Below are 25,421 nucleotides of genomic sequence, written 5' to 3'. Positions count from 1 at the left end.
CGCTGGATAGATAATAACTCAGACTTCATTAGCCACTGGCTGGTATTTGTTGCTCGACTTATTCCTACCAAATATCGACCTTGTCGCTGTGTATACCTTCTGTAATACACTAGAATTAGTTGAACTCTCTGTTTCAACATCATCTGCTTCACTGAATATAAGGCTCTTAGGCTTTTTCCATCTCCTGAGAAGTAAGCTACTTGCAAGAACACTAAGAGAAGAAAACATCATAGCAGCACTAGCCCACATAGGATTTAAGTAGATTCCCCATGGAAGGAAGAAGCCCATTGCAATAGGAATCATGACAAAGTTATATATGCAAGCCCACACAAGGTTCATTTTAATTCTTTTAACGATAACTCTAGACAAATCAAAGGATACTGCGGTATCAAGTAGAACGCCTTTACGTACAAGTATTACATCTGCACTTTCTAAAGCAATGCCTGATCCATTAATGGGAGCAATGCCAACATCAGCCAACACAAGTGAAGGCGAATCATTTATACCATCACCTACCATAGCGACACAATGCTTCTGATCTTTTAACTTCTGAATAATTTCAGCCTTTTGAGAGGGAACTGCTTCCGCGTAAACATCAGAGAAATCGATTTCTAGTCCTTGGGCAACGCGTCGGGCAGTGGCTTTTTGATCACCCGTCAATAAACAAACCTTTTTACCTAATTGTTTTAAAGCGGATACAGTTTGGTACGAGTCGGGCCGCACTTGGTCCATACAGCCCAAGAAACCTACAAACTGGCCATCGATAGCGATACGAACACAAGTAAGCCCACTACTAGAAGAAAGCTTCAGCTTTGAATCAAAGTCATCAGGTATCGACACGTTGTTATGTTCCAGTAACAGTGAATTCCCAAGCAAAGCATGAAAAGTCCGCTCTTTCCACCTAAGTACAACATCAACACCTTCACCTGGCACAGCATTGAATGATTCAATTCCAATTTCAGAAACATCGGTAAATTCTGAAGCTTTCTCAGTAATAGCTTTTCCAATTGGATGTTCACTTGAAGACTCTGAAGCTTTAACAAAAGCCCAAAAAATATTCTTAGGAATGTCAAGTAATTCCTCCAAATTATCTACAATGCTTATGTCGGTGACACTTAGCTTACCCACTGTAAGTGTGCCTGTCTTATCAAAGACAACAGTGTCAACCTGATTTAGACGCTCTAAAATTTCACCACCTTTGATGATGATACCGTTCAGAGCACCAACACCGGTTCCAACCATAACGGCTGTAGGGGTACTTAACCCCAGTGCGCATGGGCAGGCGACAACGACGACACTAATTGTCAATTTTAGGCAAACTGCAAACTTTCCCATTGGATCATCAAACACCGATGGGTATTTTGAAGAATATTTAGTGAATAAAAACCAAAATGTAAAAGTTGAAATTGAAAGAGCAACAATTACTGGAACAAAAATTCCAGCAACGCGATCGGCAAATTGTTGGATAGGAGCATGTGAGATTTGAGCCCTCTGAACAAGATCAACAATCACAGCTAACTGTGATTCTCTAGGTGATTTTGTTGCTTTTACAAGCAGTCGTCCATTCCCGTTAGCTGTTCCGCTCAAAAGTTCATCGTCAATTGTTTTATGCACTGGAACGGGTTCTCCAGAAACAGAACTTTCATCGACGTAGGAAGAGCCTTCAACAACCGTACCGTCTACAGGGATTATTTCGCCAGGCTTGACTAGAATGAGGTCTCCACGCTCGATGAGATCAGCTAAGATCTCAATTTGTTCATTGTCTTCTATTATCGTTGCACTGGAAGGAGCAAGGCTCAACAGTTGAGAAAGAGCAGCTGATGTAGAACCTTTAGCTTTACTTTCCAAATAACGACCTAACGTAACAAACGTCAATAGCATATCAGCGGTATCAAAAAATATAGGAGCAGGATTATCAGCATGTCTAGCGCTGTAGAGAATCATGAAAAAGATACTGGCAGCGAAGGCTACAGTGGAGCCCAAAGATACTAAAACATCCATATTGGCTGTTCCTCTTTTCAGTGCATGATATGCGGCAGAATAGTAGACCCTTCCAACACCAAACTGGACGGGAAGGGATAATACTAGGCTGATGATGTGGCCAGCACATATACCAAAATAATGGGGGACCAAAAAAGCAGCACGCATGGAATCACAAGAATCGAATATCTGGGGTAAAAACATCACCGCCAAAGAGAATGATATTGAAATAATAAATCGGATTTTCCATACTCTAATTTGACTCCCTCGTTGAAGTGACAGAATACGAGAGGTGGAGGAATCTACTGGTTGAAATGTACATTTGACACCCATAGATAATATTTCCTTCATGATGGAACGAGGGCCAGTAATCTCAGAATCATAAATGACACGTATAGCTGCATCCGGGGAGGAAGAGCAATTGACGGACAAAACGCCTTGCAGTTCATTGATATGATTATGTACTTTGGTCCATTGTTCCGCCTGCATAGGAGAAAGTAATAAATAATTAGCCATGACACCATGTTCACCCTCTGTTGAAGAAATCACAGACGCATCAAATCCACAATCTTCAATTTTCTCAGCGATCTGATCCGGTGAGATAATGCTAGGATCATGAACGGCAATAGCACGCTCAAGAAGCAACGATATAGTGAATTGTTCAATTCCTTCCACTCCTTCCAACATGGATTGGATAGAGGCCACACAACTGGTGCATGTCATACCCTGGACTGAAAGTGTAGTAGTATACATTTTAAGAAACTAAACAAAATTTTTAAAGGCAATCTAAATTATAAAAAGAAATAACGAAAAAGAAATAGTACAAGCCAATTAGAGATTAAATAAGGAAAATTAAGAGAAGCGAGTTACTGTATAGAAACGATAAATGTTGGAAATGTCGAAATAAATAGATAATAGTAAGGAACCCAAATCAAAGACAAGAGACGTAAAAAAAAAAAGAAACCCCCTCAAGTGAAGAAATAATCAAAATTTGACGATTAAAACCAATTACTTAATGTAAGTCAACAGCAAAAAGAGACAAGCCGATGATCAACAAAAGAAAATCAACATACAAAACTTTGGAAGGAAAAGAAAAATAACAAAAACGATACCAATGTTAAACAAAGCCAGCTAATAAAGTCTTTTTACACGCTTAGCAGTTAGCTGTTTTAGGTTGGGATACCACGAATTCAGAATTCGAATTCGCTTATTGTATCGTGATTTTCACCACAAAACGATTTAGAAAAAAATACAAAACAAAACGAATTCAACTTCAACAGACTACAGAAGAAGAGCAAATTATCAGCTGAACTTGTTAACAAAGTGTTAGTGAGTGTGTGGTAGATTACAAAAAGCACATGATGGCAGCGATATAAAACCGCAAAAACTCGCGCAAACTACGAAATATACAACTTGTAAAAATAATATTCAAATTGACATAATTATGTTTTAAATTCGAGGAGAATAAAAATCTTTGACAATAATCGATCGAAGCAGAGTACGACTTTTGGAACCGAGACGCATGCACAGTGCAAGCATATGATTCCACTCCCAATTGCTTAACAATGTGTAAAGACACTTCGGTAAAGCAAAATACAACAGTATGGCTAAGAACGTTATGTAAATATCGAAAATTGTAACGCAACATTCGATAAATGAGATTAAAACGGTAAACGTTAGAGCATGTCTTCTAATACCTTATCAAAGAATAAGGGAACGAAGCGTACATGGGTAAATTGTTGACCCATTCTAAACGATAAATAATAAATGGGACACCCAATAAAATAATTCAATGGATTTTGTCTTGGAAGAATTATTAATTCAAGTCGACATAAGGACCTTAACAAGAGCTGCCACAAACTTGAATAGTCTTCTAACCACTCCCACTAGAAAAATTATCGTTGAAGGTAAACATAAACATACTGTGCAAGCGCTAAACAGATTTACACAGATAAATTGAGAGGATCAATCAAGCCAGAAATCAAGAAAAGAGCAAAGATCAACTGCAGAATATCAATTGGCAGTTTTGGGGTTTGAACTGGTAAGTTTCAAGCCCAAAACTTACTAGATGACGGATTAAGGAGAATAAAAAAGAAAAAGGAAAGGAATAATCATTATGAAAAAATAAGTGGGGTTATATGGGTTTGCATGGAAAGAAGCTTAAGATTTCCAAAGCTTTTTAATACCCTCCGTAAGGCCAATATCATTCGTGTTGAACTCATAGACGCCAATAAGTGTAAGAACAGTACATCCACGTAAGATCCAGTGCATCAAAGGAGATAACTTCTTAAATCTTCTTGCAGGGAAGTAGTCAATCACACAAGATTCAAACCCCAAGTGGGCATGCGTAATCAAGGTGCAAGCCAATGCAGCGTCCATTAAGGGATGAGAAGTTCCGGTGAACAAAGGGATCATGACTTGAGGAACCATGGCAATAGCAATAATTCTTTCAAAGTCCCAATGATAGCTTCCGTGGAGCTTACTGTGGTGAGGGAAAACAGCAGCATCATTAACAGTTCCCTTAATGGTCTGAGGGGGAGGAGGGAAAATTTTCGCAACACTGGTTGTGCTAAAAGATTTAACTGCAAAAAGAAGACGTCCTTGACGAAGTGCTCCAAGTCCTAAACGTGTTTGTAACATATTGTTTGTAAACCAAGAAAAGCTGGTGGTGGTAGTAGGTGAGTTCGTATTGGCGGATCTTGTGTCCACATTATTGGCCATTCAACAGCTCGATGTGTTGAGCTTGGAGTGGCCGGAAATAGGCGATGAGAACCTAAATCTATCTACTCATAAACGAAAAATTGTATAACATAGAGTAAAGACTAGAAATTTAAATAGATATAATAGATTAATAAGTTTATTCAGAAGAATCTCCGGTCTTTAAGGTCGTTTCAAAACCTGGTTATTACTTTTTATAATAATATTATTCACTGCTGAAAACGAATTACCTTCTACATATAATATTACATGGGTTTTGTGGTGAGTTTGAATATCTATTATAATATTACACAGTACCAAAAGTTACTGCAGTTTCAAAAAAAATTTTACGGAAAGCACTACATTGTGAAAAAACAATAATCTACTGTAAATCTTTTTACTTAATAATATAATATAGATAAAGCTATAGAAATTTACTTGTAGCAATTATGCTAATATAAAGGTGCTGCATTGGCTTAAAAAAAGGTTAGAGAAACGGTTTTAAGAGGATGAAAATTTTATTTAAATTAATATCATTTATATAAAAAACTATTCTCATAAAAAGAAACCATCAAGCTACTCAATAGTCGATGTATAACAATGCTTGATTCGGTGCTAGTCAAAATTCTATAGTTGGACTGTTATTTTTTTAAAAATGTATTAACCGAAATATTGTAATGGAAATCATGGAAAAGAGAATTTCGTTAAGTATAAATAACCTTTTAATGTAGATGAATACGAACTTAACCTGATGAAGTGTCTTACCCTGTCTGATTCAATGTCATATAGATTCTTTTCAATATACCGATGAAACAATATATCCCCTACATAGTTTTTTACCAATGAGATTCTCCATGTTAAGTAGAGATATATTATATCATGAACTGGATTGTACGGTCATTCGTTTCCTTCCTTTATAGCAAATTGCGCACAGGGCAAAGACTAGGCAATCCGAAAGTTTCTGTTTGAATGGTCAACTTCTTATTTTTCTCTACATGGAAATTCTAGTAAGGGATTCAAGGATTGCTAGTTTTCTTTTTTTATTAAATGGGATCAATTGGTCATTTGCCGAAATTCGAACTTGGGACCTCGATAACACGTATTACGCTACACCTCTACGGAATACCTTCTTGCTACCTACTTACCCTTTACCATCCACAGAATCCCACCCAACCAAAGGAGCTTGAATTGATATTACTATGCTGAGGCTTCAGAATTTGCCAAAGCTAGTACGTCGTTTTGCGACTACTGCTTTACCAAAAACAGAAACCACTACTTTAAAAAATGGGCTTACAGTTGCTACGGAACATCATCCGTATGCCCAAACAGCGACCGTCCTTGTGGGCGTTGATGCTGGCTCAAGAGCTGAGACGGCAAAAAATAATGGCGCTGCTCACTTTTTGGAACATTTGGCGTTCAAAGGAACGAAAAATCGCTCCCAAAAAGCATTGGAATTGGAATTTGAAAATACTGGTGCACATTTGAACGCATACACCTCTCGTGAACAAACCGTTTATTATGCACATGCGTTCAAAAACGCTGTACCTAATGCAGTTGCCGTTTTGGCCGATATCCTGACAAATTCAAGCATTTCTGCCTCGGCGGTTGAGCGTGAACGCCAAGTCATCTTAAGAGAGCAAGAAGAGGTTGACAAAATGGCCGATGAAGTAGTCTTTGATCATTTACATGCTACCGCTTATCAGGGTCATCCTCTTGGACGTACAATTTTGGGTCCTAAGGAAAACATCGAATCTCTTACCCGTGAGGACCTTCTCCAGTATATTAAGGACAACTACCGTAGTGATAGAATGATTATCTCTTCTGCCGGTTCGATATCTCATGAGGAGCTTGTAAAGCTCGCCGAAAAATATTTTGGCCATTTGGAGCCTTCAGCTGAGCAATTGTCGCTTGGTGCTCCTCGTGGACTCAAACCTCGTTTCGTCGGGTCTGAAATCCGTGCTCGTGACGATGATTCACCAACTGCCAACATTGCCATTGCTGTTGAAGGTATGAGTTGGAAACACCCAGATTACTTTACTGCATTAGTCATGCAAGCCATCATTGGTAACTGGGACCGTGCTATGGGAGCATCTCCCCATTTGTCTTCTCGTCTTAGTACTATTGTTCAACAACATCAACTTGCCAATAGCTTCATGAGTTTCAGTACTAGTTATAGTGATACTGGACTTTGGGGTATTTATCTTGTCACTGAGAACCTTGGCCGTATTGATGATCTCGTCCACTTTACCCTCCAAAACTGGGCTCGTTTAACCGTTGCAACTCGTGCTGAGGTTGAACGTGCCAAGGCACAACTCCGTGCTTCGCTTTTACTTTCTTTGGATTCAACGACCGCCATTGCAGAGGACATTGGTCGCCAATTGCTTACAACTGGTCGTCGTATGAGCCCTCAAGAGGTTGATCTCCGTATCGGTCAAATCACTGAAAAAGATGTAGCCCGCGTTGCTTCCGAGATGATTTGGGACAAGGACATTGCTGTTTCTGCTGTTGGTTCCATTGAGGGTTTGTTGGACTACAACCGTATTCGTAGCAGTATTTCTATGAACCGTTGGTAAACGCATTTTCTTGGGACTTTTGACTATTGTCTATTATTTAATCTTAAGGCTCATCCTTTGCTATTGTTTGTTAACGCCTTTATGATTTCGTCTGCCTCTTCGCTCTCTTCAGATATATGAGCTGAATTCACCAATATACGTTGTTTACGTGTTGATCAGTACTATCACCGGTTGGATATGAAGCTGTTTGCACACAAGTAATATCATTTCAGTAGATGAGAGCATACCAGAGTTGTTTATAGTGCAAAGTCGGTTGCTTACTGCATCACCTTTGAAAACCCCCTTTCTTCAGAGTTAAACTTTTCTCTCATTTATTATCTGTCAAGGTGTATTGCTCGGACACTTCTTATACTGCCTTTGCATTCATTTTTGCTTGCAATTTATCCTCCCGTGATATTCCTTGTCATCTTATTTTTCTATCTCCCTTCTCATTTAGCAGTCTCTTGAAAATCTCTTTTACTTTCTTGCTTTCTTTCTAGCAACTATTCACTTTATCGCTGATTTAGCGGAAACCGCTTACTAACCTACCCATGTTTACAAATGAAACGGATTCGTTCGTGTTGTAAAATTTATCGACATAACTTTGAATGTTACAGAGTTAATCTGAATTCATTCTTCCTTTTTTGTACCTTTTTTCTTGGGCGCTTGCTCGTAATTAGCAACTTGCGTTAAAATTCATGTAGTAGTAAGTCGACTTGATAATGTAGTTATGTAGTTTTATTTTATAAAAATAGATTTTTGCGAATAATCGTCGAGCATTCCGTTCAATTCATTCAATCACTGCGAGGGTTTATCGGGTTAATCTTCTGTAAGGAATATCGGCTTTTATGGAGTTAAAAATTGGTATGAACATTTTCCATTTGCATAAGCGAAAAAAACACGAATGTTTGTTTATTGAAATCGTTCGCACGATAGTGGAAACCAAAACATATATGGCAAAAAGCCTACAGCACCCCGGATTCCCATGTTGTCTCCAACCATAGTACTAACGAGGCCCTCAGACGCTTAACTGCAGTGATCGGACGGGAACTGGTGTTTTCGCCTAGGTATGGCCGTAGACGTTTGTCAAAAAATTTAACAAGATATATAGTGTAAGAAAAGATAAGAGGTATTTTAAATTTTGTTAAAAGCTTCAACATGATTTTTGAAAGAATTTTCAATGAGCACAATAATAAAATAACTGGTAGTACTCGTTTAACTGTGTATATACAAAATATATTTACACAAAAATATATCCGGTCAGGGAGGGACTCGAACCCTCGACCTCACGATTAACAGTCGTGCGCAATAACCAACTATGCTACCCGACCTTGGATGTCTGTAGATATATTTTAAACATATATATCTTCTATGCTTTAAACCTAGTCATTACTTTTGTCTTAATACCAGTTATTCTGAATCATCAAGTATTTCGGAACTTTAGTTATACTATATTTGTATTAGTAACATGAATTTTAAAGGATAGATAATTCCACTCAGAAGAAGACTGTTTCTAGACTATAAATATATTCACTATGTAGTAAACATATGTAAAGATTCAATGAAAAACAAATGGTTCGTTATTCGATTTGAATTAAATGAAATTAACAAATTATCATAAAAACAATCTAAATAATTGCGTAGTTTGATAAACACGAATAACAGGACCAGCAAGTAAAATCAAAAAAAAATCTGTGGTTAATTAAACAGCTTTATATTGGCTCATTTAACCTGATAAATTAATGTACTAAAGACCTTTTTTTTGTTTGAAATTATAAATACCACAGTTCGTCAACAAAAGTGAATTCAATTATGGAATAATTGGCAAAATTTGTAAAGCATCATTGTTTTCAATTCAGTAGAGTTTTCAAGAAGTCATTGATTAAATAAGTCTAAAAGATTCACTAGTTCATCAATAAATTTCTGGTCCCGTAACCCTATTCCGCCGCTTAGAATTTCGAACCTAACGGAAATTTATTTTTTTAGAAAAATATGATTTACTTATATCTAGATAGTAAACTAAGGACGCAAGCTCAAATTTGTTCAGCATCGCTCCCTAATTCTCATTTTTCCACTGTTACTAAAAACTGAACTATGTAAACCAAAGTCCGATATTCATCTCAAAAAATAGTACACTGTCACATATGAGCTAAAAGGACATAAAAAGAAATATTTTTTTACACCAAAGCTGCAACTTGTTTCTTTGAATTTCGAATGTTTACATTATTCTTTCCATTTAGCGATACGCTGCTTATTCCTATTGTACACCACCAATATGTGCTACTTTTTGTTACTTAGCTCTAGCTAGGTTTCATACATAAGGTGCATCTTTATGTTAGTCCACCTTCTTATCCCTTTACCGTACTTACTGGCTTCTTAAACAAGCTTCTCCGTTGTGCCATCTAGCTAATATAATCATTTTGAGAGGCTTTTACTATCGATCTATTTGGGTTGAATGATTAGGAACAGTAGCATTTCTGATGCTCTACCTGTAGCATTAGGCGGAAATGAAGAAGAATCGCCTTTATTGATGCTGGTACAATTACCCAAAGAGTTTCTCGAAGGATATCTTTCAGGAACGATAACAGACGTGAGCTTGGAATGCAGTGATGTTGGTACTGTATGTGTGGGCATTTGTGAAGAGCGATAAAGAAGAATGAATTTTGAATGTTGCTAACCAATATACTTTTTTTAGTCAATATTAGCGAACGATAGGTCTTACAAATGCACTTCCGTTCCAGAAACTGCTCCGCATGAGATTTACAGACTGGTGGACTCGAATTCGTTACAACTGGTTGGCCGTGTCTCACAAAAGCTACAGCTTCGTAGAGAGCTCGACAGTTTAACTGCTGAGCGAGTGAAAAATCGTACGCAGGAAGCTCAAAAGGAAAAAGAAGAAAAAAGGTATGAAAAGAACGACAATAGTATCAACCAATTCTATGGATTGGAAGAAGTTACTTTCAATCTTTCTCTTTTCAAATTATGCTAATATTTGTAAAAATAGAATTGTTACCCTTCAAAATGATGGTGGTTCAAAAAATACAACTGCTAGGAAGCAAAAGCAGTTAAAAAAAAATGGACTCAGGCCTCTCAATACAAGTGCTTCACGAATTGGTCTTTCCTCTTCTCCCACAAATACACCTTCCCCAAACCTTCCCGTCTCGCAACCGTCTGCATCACCACATTATTCTGGTGATAAAAACTCGGCCAAAGGCATTGATCTTCGTACTCGTGTTATCCAACTTTTGGCAATCGCTCCCGAAACTGAAGATTTTCTTCGTTTAAGAACAAAGGCGTCACTTTCCAAATTACAAGCGTTATTACCAGAAGTCGCTTGGAAGAACAACATGAATCAATGGGAGCTCCTTAATCCTGTGTATAAAGATGTACGAGTCTTTGATTGGCGTCCTTATAGTATTGCAGACAGGAATGCCGTTCTAAGTCGTATGTCCAATGCATTCGACAACATGCAATTGCCTCCTGATGCTCCTGAACGTTCACTTTTAGTGTCAAAACAAAAAAACATTACTAAACTCAACAATGAAAAACGAATTCCTCCCCAATTGGCCCAACCCACTTCTCATGTTCCTTCATTCATTGACACTAACTCTCCTTCAATGCCTTCTATTTCCTCGGTTTCTTCTTATCAACAACAACACCGCATACCCAAGCTCAACGCTTCAAACTATTCTCCCTTGCTTTCCCCCTCCTCACACCGAAAAACATCGGGAAATCTTTCTCGTACTGGTTCAGAAAGCTCTGCCGTTTCATTAAGCGATACAACAAACTTAAATACTCCTATCTCCGACATTCCTTCACCTGGCTCTTCCACTACTTGCTCCAATCTTTCATCTCCACATATCAAACGAAAAAGTCGTTCTCCTCCGCAATCCTTGCCTTCCACCCCGTTTCCTACGTCTTCGTCTTCTACCAACGGCACTCTTGAACCCAATGCAAACTCTCCCAAGAAGAATGAACAAGATGCATGGATAGCTAAAAAGCGTCGTCAACAACGTTACACTACAGAAGAAATGCGAGCATTGGCAAAAAGATTTCGGGAAACTTATCCGCGTTATAAGAATTTATATTTAAAAGTCTCTTCATATTATGATAATAATGATACTAATAATCCTAATTTAAACAAGCTCCAAGATGAACTTATATCTCTACATTCTCAGCTCAAAAGCTGGAAAAATACACTTTACGATGCTTCCTCGGAGCTAGCCCTCTAACTTTTCTCAATAAATTTCCGGTTTTCTTAACACTCAGTTTTATTTCCAATGTTTTATAAAGGTGACGGTTATCTCAGCTTCAATTCAAAATTGTTTCAATACTGTACGGTGCCTACAACGAGTGCAGGCTGTTTTTTCCTGCTTTCGTTAAGGCTAGTGTTTCGTTTAAAAGATAAATTGGTTAAATTCATATTCAATTAGCAGTTTATTGAATATTAGTTTGTTTTTGATTTTATAATGAGAATCTTGTTATTGTGATGCTTTTTTTAAACTTTTATGACATATCTTTAAGTTAGTTAAACTGCGTGAATTCCTTATGTGCTATCACTTTTTTTTGGGCTTAAAAGTACCACTGATGAGTCCTTTCGTTTAATCTAATTTATTTTGTTTTTCTTACCACCTTTCATGAAATATTCCGCCAAAATTTTTTTTCTACATTAGTACAAAGTGACCCTGAAACAAAAACTATCATTAAAATGTTTAGGTATTCATTGATCCGTTGATTACTGATTTACCTTCATAAGTCATCTAATATAAATATTTGGAGACCAGCTTCTTTCACAGCTTAACCAGCGCTGATAGCAAAAAAGTAAATTCTATTTTCGTTTATCAGAAGCAAATATTTAATCAATTAAAATTAAAACTTTTATTTATCAAATATCGGTAATAACTACAATGTGTAATGGTATATAACCTTCAACACGGTCGTCCTTATTTTTGCCTTTCTTATATTGTTTTATTTAAAAAGGATACAAAGTTAATAAAATACAACAGAAACAAAAAAAATTGCAATTCTTTTATATAACCTCCTTAAGCCAGCGGTAATAATGCGATGGCAAACGTCGATGTTCACGCAAACCTACAGAAACTACATTGATATCCACTTCTGGCTGCCATAGTTGGCATTGTCTAGAAAGGGCACCACTAACATTAGTAGAAGGGTGAACCGGTATAATCAATCCTATAGACCCTAAAGTTTCCCATGCTTCCAAAGCAACATCCCTTCCCCATAATCGACTGCTATGAGCTAGAGCTCCCGATGCTGCGGCATTTATAACGGAAGATTGATGCAGTTGTCGATATTCTTGATAAGCACTATTAAAGTTGCAAGCTGGAATATCCCTAGCTTCAAAGCGAACTGCACAAATCAATAAAGCCAACTCCAACAAACTTAAATTCTTTACAAGTTCAACCTTATGGTCAGAAACTTTGAGACTGATATTGGCGAAGTCTTCATCAGCAAGTAATGGACGATCAGGTGCCATGGAAAGTATGGGAAATAATAAATCAACATACAATAATTTTAAATTTCTGCTTGCAAAATAGTGATGTTGTACCAATTTATGTAAGTGACTTCGTGTATCGGAAAGCAATTCATCCACTCTCTGGTTCCAGCATGTTATTATTTGGTCTTTTCCGCCTTCGTCAGAAACATACAAAACAGATTTTAAAATTTGCTCAAATTCACTAAGCGAAGAAGGTGGTCGCATGGGAATTACCATGTGACTAAACCTACTTTTTACTCGCTTTTCAAGTGATTCAGAACAATCATAGCGAGTAGTCAAGCCTATGATCAGTATCGGGGCTTTCCTCGATTGAGCAATGTCAAACAAGTTATACAAGAGCATTTGCCGTGAATGCTGAACAAACAGGTCAAACTCTTCTAAAACAAATATCACGGCTGCAGACGTTGTCATTACGTCTTCTGCAATTCCCAAATCCACGGGATGAGACAATGTAGCTAACAATTTTGTAAGTGTATCAGAAAAGTTCATTTCTGATTTTAATGCTTCATCAGACTCGATAGATTCAAGTTCAATAGATAATTGTCGCGATATTTCACGCAAAGCTAGTTTGTCATCTGTCTGGTACGTACCATTCAATCTTACGACATAACTTTTTTCATTTATTTCCTGAGCTGCGCGTGATAGTATATCATCCACGAGAACTGATTTTCCAGAACCCCGTGGACCGACAATAATGACAGAATTACCTTCGCCAAGTACTATAGTTTGTCGGACCCATTGATAAAGCTTTGTCTGTTCATCCATATGTCCTACAAGAGGGATATGGCTTTTCCCACACAACCTTGCAGCAATCGTAGATTTAATAGTATGTAACTGTGAGTCAATTTCAGAATATGGGACGTCATTAAATACAGACTCAACGACAGGATTAGGATAAAGTTTATGCTGACTCTTTTTAGGAGAAATAATAGCAACTTCGAAATTAGGTTTTTTGGGAGGAGGTGTAAATTGAGATTGTCGAAGAAGGGGTAATCTGTCAGATGAAGGAAGTAGTGGAGAAACTGAATTGGGTGATGAAGATTCGGATTGCGGAGTTGCTGAAGAGGAGTGAACAGAGGAATCGGTTAAACCAGGTGTGATATTACGAATTTCCGCATTCTCTTGACGCTTTTTCGGTGGTCGTCCACGTTTTCTAGGAAGCAACGGAGCTGATTCTCGCTGTTGATTATTAAGGAACTGTTGATTATTAGGAGATGTAATAGCAAAATGTTTAAGTGACAACGCGTCTGAGTCATGAAGCATATCCTCATGTTTTCTAGTAAAGGCGCTTAAAGGTACAATTCCACTAGCTATTTTTGGAGGTCTACCACGCTTTCTTTTAAAAAGGGATTGTGATTTTGAATCTAAAGGCAAGCCACTCGGTCTTTCAAGGCGAGGTCTTCCTCTACCTCGTTTGGGTCTATTTTCATCTATTTTATTTTCAGTACTTGTCCCAAAAAGTATCTTGGGCTTATTTAAAGGAGGTCGTCCACGTTTCCGCTTTACTGGGACGTCTGCAGTAGAAAATAAAGGTTGATCTGTGACTACAACTTCCTTCCGTATTTCAGATTGTGGATTCAATGAATAGAATTCAGAAGAAGATTGTTCATTTTCTGGATTCAACTGTGAATGAGTATGTAGATTTGTACCTGTCGATTCAACCGTTACATTATTCGAAATTGGAGTATTTGCAATCTTCTGTTCAGATCGATGTAAAGGTGGACGCCCGCGCCCTCTTTTCGCAGGTAATACTACCAAAGGAGAAAGCCCATTTTGACTTGAGCTCCCTTCTTCTGGTTTTATTTTTCGAGGTCGTCCACGCCCTCTCTTTGGCTTCAGCTCACTTAAATTGGCATGCCCTTCGGCAAAACCTTCTATGATATTCGGCTCATCTAACCCCATCTGTAGATTATTTTGAGTTGTTCCCTCATCTACAGACGGTTGCACTACTGGGAGAGGATGTAAACGAGGACGTCCTCTACCTCTTTTAGGCTTTAAGGGATCATCTAGTTTTGTGGAAGGAGAAGAACTTTTTATTTTTGGAGGTCTGCCACGCTTCCGTTTGATTATAGGCTCCGATCCTTCGTCAATTGGTTTTGGTGGATATTTTCGAGGTCTTCCACGTCTGCGAGGAGCTTCATTGAGACGCAAAGGTGAAGGTGAAGGCGGAGCTAAAGTCGTAGTTGAAATATTATTATCCTGAAATAAAGTGACAGCGGCAATATCTTGCAATTTTGCTTGAGAGGCAGTTAATCCATTATTTGCATCATCATTCGTAGAATTGGGATACTGCTGATCATCATTACCACTTGATAAATTTTGAACATTTGAGGTCTCATTAGTTATGTTTGTCTGGTATTCATTTTCCTTATTTTCATAGATTGCTTCTGTGTCCAAATTCCCAAGATTTGTGAATGGGGATGAGCTCATATTAAAAACTTGAAGATGCACATCCCTATGGTTTTTATACACTGTAAAAATAATGATCCTCTAAATTTAGCCTTTTTATTAACAAATGCAATTAATTGGTCTCTTTTCTAATTATTTTTTTCAATTTCCTCTTGACTTGACAGATGCAGGGTGTTACTTCGATTCTTGGTAAAGGTGAGCAGTAAGATTGGCGTACAGCCTTAAGGACAGGGCCAGTATAGAAATATATTTTTGAAGCTGAAATAATGACTAGGTAATAGTAGTAATAATCTAAAACTATTTTAATCTTTTTCAAGCGATGCTGATGACTATAATTATTTACTTGTTGCATTTATTTGTAAAACCATACATGTATGAAGGGAATGAATTTCAACAGATTCATTAAATATTCATTTTTTATTAAAAAAAAATAGTTCGTTAAAATTAAGGAATGAAGTAAAACACTTCACTTTTGAAATGAGTAATTACCATAAAGCTTTGTAAATTCATACATAAAAGTAGTGAATAGCTGAAAGGAGTCTCAATAGCTATACAAGGTGCCTAAAATTCAAGAGAAAAAATCAAATCTGTTTTTGCTAGCTTTGGTCCAGCAGGTAATCGTACATTAATCAGTAAGTCAAGATATTAATGGTTTATCAAGAATATCCGAAAAATTAACCATATTTGTCGCTCCTTGAAGATACTCGTAAATCTAGTAATGCTTCATGAAGAACTCCTTCCTTAAACGCTTTTTTGAGGGTCTTTTTTTCATCGGTAGAAAGTTTTCTTCCAGCCCTGTAAAATTACAAAGTTAGAATGACGAAAGTAGAAGGGAAACCCCAATAAAATAGAATAGCATAACTTACATAGATTCTAATTGTCTGGAATGTATGGTTGGGTTGTCAAATAAAGAAGACTTGTTTTTCTTTAGGAAACGAGTTTGTACTCGAATTCTCCATTTGGCTTCAGGAATGACAGTGTCAGAGACACATGCAATGGCCTGATCTTGTTTTTCTCTACTTAATGTTAAATATTTTTTCGTTGATACACTTTTCCAAGCCCAAAATCCTGAGCCCAGATTCTCCGCTATCCATTGTTCCTGTGATCCTACCGCCTCTTGCGTACAATACAAGTCTCCAGACTTACTACATGACATGTATTTACCTAAACAGCTTTTCAATAGTATAGTATTGTTCAGTATGGATAACAAAAACACCTGGCGCGTCAATTCTGGCTCTAGCGAAACTTTGTCGAGGGGAAGAAGAACGCAACTTTCTTTAACTTCTTCAATTCCAAGAGATACACCAGCATCATCGTCTATTTTACTACATAAAGTTGTAAGTAAATTAGAAAAAAAGGTATAAGAATATTGAAGTTAAGCTTACTATATAACCGCTGGACCCTCAAGCTCATTTAGCTCGTTTGCGTCCGTCCAAAAAGGATCGTTTTCAGCTGATTCTAGAGAAGATTGAAGTGATTTTGTGTTCTTTTTTTTCTTCTTTTGACTGATTTCTTGTTAGTGATGAACAATATAATATGAATTACCACATTCGAGCAGTTATTTCATTTTATCTTACATCTTTTTGTCTCCCTTGAAAGTTAATCGCATAGACATTTTACCATCAGTAAATTACCAAGAATTTAAACGATTAAAAATCCTTAAAAATGATAATTGTTAATAATGGATAATGACTAAATATTTATGCGTGGTTTTCGAGGAAAAAGCAAGTAGTGGGAGTAGTGTTAAGGATTTGAACAGACCAGATGCTTCTTCGTGCTGAAATCCAATATGTTCTGAGGAATAGGCAAGGTACTCTTAGCAAAACAAAAGAGGTTCAAACGTTTTTAATAAGCAAGGAAATGCTTTATATGAATAGAAATGTTCTGTTGCTCACAATGTGACTTTTGTGACCCATGCTAATGTTGGTTTGTAAAATGGATGATTTGCATAACATTCTAATGGCTTGAGAAAGAAAAAAAATGTGCTTAATTGAATGATAATTTTGAATATAGATGAGAGAAGAAGTATGCACCGAAGACTAGCATTGTTCAATACCAAAAACATTCGTTGAAGGACGAGTCATATTCCAAAAAAGGAAGTCCATTGATGACAATAAGAATTTTTTTTTGCTTATTCAGTTGAAAGCTTACAAAAGATGAGCACTGTTTCAATTTACTTATTACTATGTGAATAAGTGTAGCCATAATACCTGCATATTAAAAACAGCACAAAAGTGGATGAAAATATTTGAGTGATAAAAAAACAATAGTATTAATTTTGTTATTTAATCTATTAACTTGATTATTGTTGTACAAATGAACTTGGAAATTCCAAAACATTCAAAAAAAAAAAAAAAAAAAAAAAAAAAACTAACTCGTTAGTTAATAAGGTTATTTTTTAACGACTTTTACATTCATCTAAACCAAATGCTGAAACATGAAAATTTTAATGTTTGTAATAAAATAAATATTTTTAAAAAATAAATAATAAATATAAGAATTTATTTTTATCTAATATACTAACCATATGCGTAATATGTTAGTTTCTTAATCACGGTGAATAAATTTCTTTTTTTTTTTTTTTTTTTTTTTTTCTTAAAAAATTTTTAATCAAAAAATTATTGCTGATGGCAAATAAAAACAATGGTTTAATTATTAATGCAAGTGCGCAATTTTTCATTATTGGTTTTGATATATAAATTGAGGCCACGTGAATATCTAGTAAATATGGAAAATCTACAATTTCGTTTTGGACACAATTAAGCAAACATTGGTAACAATTGAACGGATGTATGGACTTGATAAATAATATGATAAGCCTCAACCACATAAAAATAAAATTTAAATAAATAAATAAATAATATTAAGAATATACATATAAGGAATTTCAGCAATATAATTCAATAGCTTTCCATTAATATGCTCAGTGAATAAATATAAATATAAATATTTATCTGTTAACTTTTAGTTGCCAAACAATGTTTTAAACCACAAATTCAGCAATTAATGTTCTTCTTGAGCATAAGCTCGCAAATTATTATTTAATTTTTTTTTTAATTTAGCATATGCATTCATTATTCCGATATGGCCATTTCTTTGCAATGAAATTAGGTGGCACGCATTGGAGTCCAATTGGTGAAAGTAATGATTCATTAAAGTCCAAATGGGCTGAGTGCTAAATTTGCTCAGAATTGAATAATTAAATTAATTGTTGATTGTCACACAATCGCCATCGCTAGACAATACAATTCCATACTGATCGCAAAGCTGGTCAGGAACCCGACCATTCTAATATGGTTTATCTCAATCCATAGAAGGATGGGTAAAAATAGGTCAATATTAGAGCGCAATTTTAATTGTGCGAAACAACAAATGAAAGAAAAAGACTAAAGAAATAGAAAAAAATTGACTTAGTTATTACAACTTCTGCGATCTTGTAAACATTGATGTAACATAACATGCTGCCCTGATTTTACTATTACTATTACTCTAAGTACGACCTAATAATTGCATGTGGCCAGCTCCATGCGGTACTGTCTAGAAATCCTTAAAATAATATTGTTAGATATATTTAAAATATACAGCGATATCCATCCAAAAGAGAGCACAAAGGAAAGATCCCCGCTACCAGTCAGTTTGCCTTTGTTGAATTAGCAGCCTTCTCATTAAACCCCTTTTACGAATTTTACTGGACGCAAGCGTACACCCGTGCAGATTGCAACAGCTCACTTTGACCTTCCTTTCCTCCAATTCGCTCCGACTTTCCTATCATAAACCAATCAAAATCTGTCTACTTTGCATTAAACTTTAGAGTACGCTTTTGCTCTCATGGTTTCCACCACTCAGAGCCCGTCATCTCTAGAATCAAAAGTTTCGTTAACGAATAATCTGTCCTGAATGACTTTTTTTTAACCAATTATAAACGCTCTCAGGAAACCCTAACCTCGACGTTCCTTTATATACAACACCTGACAACCCGTTGTTTACTACAACTACCTTTTATTAACTACGCCTTTTTTTTGGATAAAAAATTTCTGAGTGTCGGATCTTGGTCAGTCGGAGTGGTTTAAGTACTTTCTTGTCTTTCTTTTAATATATACATACTTCAACTACTTGTTGGTCTTCTGATCCGGTTCCACGTCCGTTCTTTCTTACTCTCGTTGTTGTTGTGTTAAATCCAACTTTTCACCTTCGTTTCTTTACTAAAATACCCACTTTCTTTTTACTCTCTCTCTCTTTGTGTTTTCGGTTCTTTAGCCTTTACTCTCGTCACACTCTTACTTTTGTGAATCTTGGTTGGTAGTCGTTCCTTACTTATATCATTTGCGTCAAGGAGGCTGGTAATCTTGGTTATATAAATATAAATATCTTTATAACCTAAAAGTTCTTGCCTTTATTTTTTTACTTCAACTAAACCACTGTATACGTTGTGGTTTTTGAGTATTGTCTAAGCAAAGGCATTACTTGATTTGATACTTCTTTTTGGTCAAACGTTTTTGAGAACTCATTTCTCTTTCAAAATCGTTTTTTATTACATCCTTTATTTGAACAAGGATTTTTTTTGTCTTGAGGAACTAAAACTAAGCCTCTTTGTTTGCAGTTTCTTTCTTCCCTCAATCCTTTGTTCTCGACTGTCACTTTCGGAAACAATATATTGTTTTAACTTGGTTTTCCAATTTCAGCCTCTTACAAAACTTACTCTTTACATATACCCCATATCGAAACGCTCTCTTTTGGCAAGTGCTTACTTGTACTAATCCTTTCTTTTTCATTTAGGACGCGTTTGCATACATATCCCCTCAACCATACCTAGTTCGGCGTCTAAGTATATTATTATCTACTCACATATTTATCTTTTCTTTGTATAACTTGAGATGATTGCCAAGTCGTTTATTGCTTCTTTTCTCTTCCTTTGTTTCGCGTTTTCTGGCGTTAAAGCCGATGGATGCTCTGAGGAAAATGGTTACTACTACTGTAACCAGGCCTCCGAAGTAGAATTCACCAATGTTGGCTATTCTTCTACTTATAACGAAATCACCAACATGGATACCTCTTCATGCTCTTGTAGCAGTACTCCCAAGTCTTATGGCGGCAATTTGGCTCCCTTTGACGAAGAGTTCTCCTTCCACTTCCGTGGCCCTATTGAGCTCAAGCGTTTTGCAGTCTATTATCCCGACACTTCTAACGCATTATCTTCTCTTCGTAAGCGTAGCAACAACCAACACATGAAGAGACATCCTCATCATAAGCGTGACGATGTCATCGACAGTACTCTTACCGTGTACGAAACGGTCATGTATACTACAGCTGTTTATGGTGATTCAGCCACCACACCAGCTGCTTCTGAAGCTCAAGCTAGCAGTGACATTTTGTCAAGCCTTGCCAGCCTTTCCTCTGCTTCTACCGACAATCTCGCTGCCAGCGTTACTCCTACTACTGTCGCTGCTTCTGTTGCATCTTCTGTCGATACCGATTCCGCTTCCGCCACTATTTCCTCAGTCGTCGACAGCGCTACTTCTTCCGTTAGTACCGTGATTCCATCTTCCATTATTTCCGCTGCCCCTCCTGATTCCGCCTCTGAGTCCACTCCTGCCTCTACTTCCTACGCATCCTCTACCACATCTGCCACTTCCACATCAACTACCTCTGGATCATCTGGCTCCTCCGACTGGGGTCGTTCCTCTTTCTATGAGGCCGATTCGGGCACCTCGGACAATATCGTCTTTTTGAACAACATGGGTGGTAGTGCTGGTAGTGGTGTTTGGTCTTCTTGTTTTGGTAACTCTCTTTCATTTGCTGCTTCCAATGGTGTTGATGGTGCCTCATCTTCTCAAGTCCTTGAAAATATCTTAGTGGCTTCTGACAAAGAGTTTTCCATTTGGACTGCTACCGAATGCAACAATGACTGTGGTTACTACTTACCAGGTATTCCTGCTTACCACGGTTTCTCTGGAGCCAAGCTTGTGTTAATGGAGTTTATCATGCCCCATGATAGCTCTTCTTCTTATAACCAAGACATGCCTGCCATTTGGTCTTTGAATGCTCAGATTCCTCGTACCCTTCAGTATGGAAATGCCGATTGCTCGTGCTGGACCACTGGATGTGGTGAATTTGACATCTTCGAAGTCTTGAGCACTGGTAACGAGAAGATGATTCCTACCCTTCACGGTTCACAAGGAAGCAGCAATGGTAACGGTGGTGGTGCTGGTTCCAGCGATTACTTTGCTCGTCCCACTAGCTCCAGCATGATCGGTGCTGTTATTTATGACACTTCTTCTTCTGGTATCTACATCATTGATGTTACCGACCAAAACGTTAGCTTTGACTCAACTTACTCTGCTTCTGATGTCGATGCTTGGTTGCAATCTGGTGCAACCATTGTTCAATTATCAAGTTAAAGTTCTTAAAAACACGCGTTTTGAAGTTTCCTTAAATTTTGCTTTATTGCATGATATTTCTCTCTGAACGGACGGCTCTGTCTAGTTTCATTTTGCGTATCGTAAATTTGGCCGTTACCATTTATTTTTTATTATATTTTTTAGTTTTATTTACTATGTACATAGCGTCTACCAAAATAATTGTTTTTATCTTTCCTGGTTTGATAGTCAATTACACATGAAACGTTTTGATTAACATTTAAAAATTAAGAATTTCATTGAAATAATGAAACAAATGATTAGTTAAGAATTAAACCGATTGTAAAAACTATATAACATATCTAACACATATATCTACATTGCGCAATGAGTAATTTGCAAATTAGTAATAACTAAAGAAGGCTTTTCCAGCCACCAAGATCGTTGGAACTGTCACTCGTAACTGTGTTTTGGTTAACAACGGGTGTAGTAACTCTTCTATTTGCAGGCTGTACACTGGGAGTTCTTGCCTCAGATGGTATCAATGGTGGGTACAAGCTGGCTGAGGAGGAAGGAGTTACACTATTGAAGTTTGATAAACCACTTGTTGGAGTGGCATAGTGGAAAGAAGATTTAGCGGTTACGGCGGGTGTAGAAGCACGTTGAGAATAACTTCGATATGAAGATGCACTCGAAGTTTCGCGGGCAACACCCTGGCTGGACAAGCTTGCTTGAGAAGTAAAGATGTTAGTGGTAGCCTTATTAGGTGATATAGAGGACGGCTTGGAAGTTGCTTCCTTAGTCTGCGATGAAAATGGATCGGTAGTGATTCGATTGGGGACTACAGAAGAAGGCTTGGATTGTAATTTTTTAGCATGAGATTTTTGAACAGCGTCACTCAAACTTCGAATTTCTCTCATACATTTATTATACTGTTCGAGAGACAGACTTGGTGAAACACTTAAAATCCATAATCTGGGAATCACTTGTTCATGTACTGTCTCTTCGGGAATTATGGCACCGGCAGAAATATAAACCGTAACCATTCCCATTACAACAGTTGGTTCTCGAGTTTTCACCTTCTCTAAAACAGGTAATAACTTGTCAACAATCGCAAAAGAATCTAAAAATTTTTGATTGATGAAAACGTTAAACGTGTCTAAGATGGCGACCTTTACATCTAACTGATTCGTAACGGAGAAAGAATGATAAAGTTTAGGACAAATAGAAGACTTTACAGTCGTGACATCGATGATATCAAGGAGAGTACCAAGTATTTGGATGGACGTTGTTTGCACATTCAATGATGAATTTTCGAAACAACCATATATGAACGGAACAATTTTGGACAAGAATTCACCACTTGGTAGCTTGGATTTTAAACAATCCATATATTGAAATATGCATAAGGGAACTCTTTCAGGATATGAATTAGCAGCCGATATAATAGGAAAAATTGCCGTAAATACTTTCGAAGAAAAAATTGAAGAATCTAAACCCTTAGAGATTTCAAAGATACAAGGCAACAATGAAGGCACCAGCTTTTGGTCGTTTAAATGGTCCAACAAAGTAGGCAAGATTTTTTGAGATTGAATACGATAGGGGAACGTAGTAAGATTCTTACTCAACGATTCCATAAAAGAAACCTTCTCAGATGGAAGTTTCTCAGGAAAACTCTCTAAAAACCGAAGAGCAGCTATAGCACTTCCTGTAAAATAGGGAGATCTCTCTAGCTCAAACATACTAGCCCTTTGCTTTGGATCCACAGCTAATGTTTCCTTTAACAAGGATTTTAAATTTTCAGATGGCAAATTTTTGCTTTCAATGAATGTAGGAGAGTTAAGAGATGTGATTTCCTTTTCATAAGATAAAAGATGGTTATTGGCGTTAATTATACTTTGATTCTTATTAAAAATGGAGTAAATCAAACACCCAAATGAAAATACATCGCTTTCAGGACCAGCAATTTCATGAGTGATATATTCTGGTGCCAAGAAGTCCATGCTCTGTTGCAAGGAGGATGGAATTCCAAAGTCATAATCGTTGAATTCATATCGAGCCGACTCAACCGACTGAGAAAATGAGAATCCGCAAAGTTTCCAATCACCTTTAGCATCCACTACTACTGAGCTTGGGCGAATGTTGTAGTGAATAACCTTCGCAGAACCATGTAGGAAAACCAACCCATCAATAATTTGTAGTAACCCTTTTTGAATTTCAACTTCCTCCAACGCATTCCCAGATGATTTACCATTAGCAGAAGAACCGTAGTTGGAAAATCCTCCGTTGGAAGACTTAATGAAATCTTGTAACATAGATTGAATTCGACGAGTAACAAACGACATACTAGATTTCGATTCTTCCAAAGGTTCAACCACTTGAAGCAAAGAGGGATGCCTAAGTCGAGAAAGAGAAGACACATCTTTTCTTAAAAGCTCTAAGACATAGTTTGTTTTCAAATTGGAGTCAATAGACCCGCGTTTTAGTAAGGTGGACAAATTCTTTTTATCAAATGTAAACACTGAAACCTCTTCGTTGGTTCCCTTTTTGGATGCCGAATAAACAGTCCAAGGACCTACTTGGACTGAATTTTCTTTCTGGATATCATAATCATATTTAATTTTTTTGGAATTTGATACTAAACATTCAACGTTAGAATACTTACTTGGGATACGAAATGTATCTAAATAGATTATAGAAATGACGATGAGGATGATCAATTACATAAACATAACTACAATCTTTCATACAGCGCTGATAATCGAGTTTATCAAGGAATATAGCATACCTAGTCGAAGTGCATTGGCTAACATAAGCTGAAAAAGTGGATGGCTTTGGAAAAAAACAACTTAAAACAACAAAAACAAAAAGAAAAAATTATAATTATTTTTGAATCCCTTCGAAGCAAACCAAGTATAAAAATTGAACACCTTTTTTTCGCGGTAGTATACAGTGGAGATGGTAGGAATGAATGGCTTATGGATGAAATTTTTAGGGTCAGTTCAAAAAGCAGTGAAACTCTTATTTGGGAAACAGAGGATTAAATAAAAAGACAATTAATTAAAGATTATAAGAAAGTCGTATTTTTTAGTTTGATAATCATAACTTAGCCAAAAAACCTTGGGCAATGAGTCGTTCAACGTCTGTAGCACGCACATGCAATTGTGAATTTTTAGTAAGGTTAATAGTACCATATTCAGTTTCAATATCTCCAACGTCCTTCAAAACTCGGACGTCTATGAACAAATTTTTAGGAGGAACCAAAGAACCAGTCAAATCCAGCTCGGACCAAGCGCCTTTATAAGCAGCCAAAAGTTCTGAATATCTCGTTAAATAGTCACGCTCATAAGTACTTAGAGATGTATCTAAACAAGATTCCATTCGTTTGCCTCCGCTCCAACAGTATTGACGAAGCCGCTGCAGCCTTAAATTATGGTAAGCCATTAAACATCGCTTATTGTAGATACTAGAAGAATGAAACATCAATAGAGCTGCCGCTTCAGAAGGATGGTCCTGGGGCTGGAAAGGTTGACTAGCCTCATGTGTAACATTTTGAAGAATTCCTAGACTTTCGCGATCTGCTGCACGAATTTCGTTGACAACATCATTAACGGTGTCCGCTTGGTAAGGTGGGAGATAATCTAAATACTGAGTTCGCTTTGAGTCCCGAATTAATTTATTTGATCGATTCCCCAAACCATTCTCCATAGTGATTAGAAGCACTAACTATCACGATATGCTTAAACAGATTTTCCTAATTATGTTTAGTTTAAAAGAAACGGATTAGTATAATTAACAACGACACTCGATAGTTGTTTAAAGCTATATTGAATGGTTGTGGATGACAAGTCGTTGGAAAATGACATGTCTTTCATAAGACCATAATGATGCATTCCTTAGTAGAAATTT

The 25,421-nt window shown here is 36.9% G+C and overlaps 10 protein-coding genes, 10 long non-coding RNA genes and 2 other non-coding genes across 22 annotated transcripts; 8 read left to right on the top strand and 14 right to left on the bottom strand.

The window, feature by feature from the left end:
• Positions 1 to 2: 2 nt before the first annotated feature.
• On the bottom strand, positions 3 to 3,327 carry ccc2 (Cu(2+) transporting ATPase Ccc2). The gene has a single exon (NM_001021733.3). The coding sequence runs from the start codon at positions 2,731 to 2,733 to the stop codon at positions 19 to 21; it is 2,715 nt and encodes a 904-aa protein (NP_595829.1). The 5' UTR covers positions 2,734 to 3,327; the 3' UTR covers positions 3 to 18.
• On the bottom strand, positions 3,326 to 3,628 carry SPOM_SPBC29A3.21 (uncharacterized protein; the record flags this gene model as incomplete). The annotated part of the gene is made up of 1 exon (NM_001356245.1): positions 3,326 to 3,628. The coding sequence occupies one exon, from the start codon at positions 3,626 to 3,628 to the stop codon at positions 3,326 to 3,328; it is 303 nt and encodes a 100-aa protein (NP_001342983.1).
• On the top strand, positions 3,370 to 4,242 carry SPOM_SPNCRNA.5461. Its single transcript, NR_194816.1, has one exon. It is a non-coding gene; the product is annotated as a non-coding RNA (long non-coding RNA).
• tim18 (TIM22 inner membrane protein import complex and succinate dehydrogenase (SDH) anchor subunit Tim18) lies at positions 4,141 to 4,660 on the bottom strand (the record flags this gene model as incomplete). Its single annotated transcript, NM_001021732.3, has 1 exon — positions 4,141 to 4,660. The coding sequence occupies exon 1, from the start codon at positions 4,618 to 4,620 to the stop codon at positions 4,141 to 4,143; it is 480 nt and encodes a 159-aa protein (NP_595828.2). The 5' UTR covers positions 4,621 to 4,660.
• A 594-nt stretch (positions 4,661 to 5,254) lies between these two features.
• Positions 5,255 to 6,077, bottom strand: SPOM_SPNCRNA.5460. Its single transcript, NR_194815.1, has one exon. It is a non-coding gene; the product is annotated as a non-coding RNA (long non-coding RNA).
• Positions 5,821 to 7,878, top strand: qcr1 (MPP complex beta subunit Qcr1). The gene has a single exon (NM_001021731.3). The coding sequence runs from the start codon at positions 5,877 to 5,879 to the stop codon at positions 7,248 to 7,250; it is 1,374 nt and encodes a 457-aa protein (NP_595827.1). The 5' UTR covers positions 5,821 to 5,876; the 3' UTR covers positions 7,251 to 7,878.
• On the bottom strand, positions 6,637 to 8,106 carry SPOM_SPNCRNA.5459. The gene has a single exon (NR_194814.1). It is a non-coding gene; the product is annotated as a non-coding RNA (long non-coding RNA).
• An 85-nt stretch (positions 8,107 to 8,191) lies between these two features.
• Positions 8,192 to 8,310, bottom strand: SPOM_SPRRNA.39. Its single transcript, NR_151425.1, has one exon. It is a non-coding gene; the product is annotated as a 5S ribosomal RNA (ribosomal RNA).
• A 176-nt stretch (positions 8,311 to 8,486) lies between these two features.
• Positions 8,487 to 8,560, bottom strand: SPOM_SPBTRNAASN.02. The gene has a single exon. It is a non-coding gene; the product is annotated as a tRNA-Asn (tRNA).
• A 498-nt stretch (positions 8,561 to 9,058) lies between these two features.
• On the bottom strand, positions 9,059 to 9,378 carry SPOM_SPNCRNA.5458. Its single transcript, NR_194813.1, has one exon. It is a non-coding gene; the product is annotated as a non-coding RNA (long non-coding RNA).
• Positions 9,379 to 9,579: 201 nt separating this feature from the next.
• ell1 (RNA polymerase II transcription elongation factor Ell1) lies at positions 9,580 to 12,110 on the top strand. Its single transcript, NM_001021730.3, has 3 exons — positions 9,580 to 9,849; positions 9,925 to 10,133; positions 10,234 to 12,110. The coding sequence occupies exons 1-3, from the start codon at positions 9,685 to 9,687 to the stop codon at positions 11,459 to 11,461; spliced, it is 1,602 nt and encodes a 533-aa protein (NP_595826.1). The 5' UTR covers positions 9,580 to 9,684; the 3' UTR covers positions 11,462 to 12,110.
• Positions 12,044 to 15,332, bottom strand: orc4 (origin recognition complex subunit Orc4). The gene has a single exon (NM_001021729.3). It carries the CDS (start codon positions 15,175 to 15,177, stop codon positions 12,259 to 12,261), a length of 2,919 nt encoding a protein of 972 aa, NP_595825.1. The 5' UTR covers positions 15,178 to 15,332; the 3' UTR covers positions 12,044 to 12,258.
• Positions 13,277 to 15,372, top strand: SPOM_SPNCRNA.5457. The gene has a single exon (NR_194812.1). It is a non-coding gene; the product is annotated as a non-coding RNA (long non-coding RNA).
• Positions 15,373 to 15,532: 160 nt separating this feature from the next.
• On the bottom strand, positions 15,533 to 16,871 carry frg1 (FRG1 family mRNA-processing protein). The gene is made up of 4 exons (NM_001021728.3): positions 16,734 to 16,871; positions 16,542 to 16,661; positions 16,023 to 16,481; positions 15,533 to 15,951 (listed from the first exon to the last, which is right to left on the bottom strand). Exons 1-4 carry the CDS (start codon positions 16,769 to 16,771, stop codon positions 15,831 to 15,833), a joined length of 738 nt encoding a protein of 245 aa, NP_595824.1. The 5' UTR covers positions 16,772 to 16,871; the 3' UTR covers positions 15,533 to 15,830.
• On the top strand, positions 16,180 to 17,503 carry SPOM_SPNCRNA.5456. The gene has a single exon (NR_194811.1). It is a non-coding gene; the product is annotated as a non-coding RNA (long non-coding RNA).
• A 530-nt stretch (positions 17,504 to 18,033) lies between these two features.
• SPOM_SPNCRNA.385 lies at positions 18,034 to 18,609 on the bottom strand. The gene has a single exon (NR_150781.1). It is a non-coding gene; the product is annotated as a non-coding RNA (long non-coding RNA).
• On the top strand, positions 18,220 to 18,744 carry SPOM_SPNCRNA.5455. The gene has a single exon (NR_194810.1). It is a non-coding gene; the product is annotated as a non-coding RNA (long non-coding RNA).
• SPOM_SPNCRNA.1482 lies at positions 18,686 to 19,451 on the bottom strand. The gene has a single exon (NR_150369.1). It is a non-coding gene; the product is annotated as a non-coding RNA (long non-coding RNA).
• A 94-nt stretch (positions 19,452 to 19,545) lies between these two features.
• SPOM_SPBP23A10.11C (circularly permuted 1,3-beta-glucanase) lies at positions 19,546 to 21,800 on the top strand. The gene has a single exon (NM_001021727.3). It carries the CDS (start codon positions 20,031 to 20,033, stop codon positions 21,552 to 21,554), a length of 1,524 nt encoding a protein of 507 aa, NP_595823.1. The 5' UTR covers positions 19,546 to 20,030; the 3' UTR covers positions 21,555 to 21,800.
• On the bottom strand, positions 21,784 to 24,472 carry ppk32 (serine/threonine protein kinase Ppk32). Its single transcript, NM_001021726.3, has 2 exons — positions 24,301 to 24,472; positions 21,784 to 24,150 (listed from the first exon to the last, which is right to left on the bottom strand). Exons 1-2 carry the CDS (start codon positions 24,323 to 24,325, stop codon positions 21,926 to 21,928), a joined length of 2,250 nt encoding a protein of 749 aa, NP_595822.1. The 5' UTR covers positions 24,326 to 24,472; the 3' UTR covers positions 21,784 to 21,925.
• Positions 21,926 to 25,385, top strand: SPOM_SPNCRNA.5454. The gene has a single exon (NR_194809.1). It is a non-coding gene; the product is annotated as a non-coding RNA (long non-coding RNA).
• Positions 24,424 to 25,358, bottom strand: psf1 (GINS complex subunit Psf1). The gene has a single exon (NM_001021725.3). It carries the CDS (start codon positions 25,218 to 25,220, stop codon positions 24,612 to 24,614), a length of 609 nt encoding a protein of 202 aa, NP_595821.1. The 5' UTR covers positions 25,221 to 25,358; the 3' UTR covers positions 24,424 to 24,611.
• Positions 25,386 to 25,421: the final 36 nt, after the last annotated feature.

The sequence above is a fragment of the Schizosaccharomyces pombe genome (assembly GCF_000002945.2).
Source record: "Schizosaccharomyces pombe strain 972h- genome assembly, chromosome: II".
NCBI lineage: Eukaryota > Fungi > Ascomycota > Schizosaccharomycetes > Schizosaccharomycetales > Schizosaccharomycetaceae > Schizosaccharomyces > Schizosaccharomyces pombe.
Note: the sequence above shows the minus strand (reverse complement) of the source record. Positions and strands in the feature narration are given on the sequence as shown.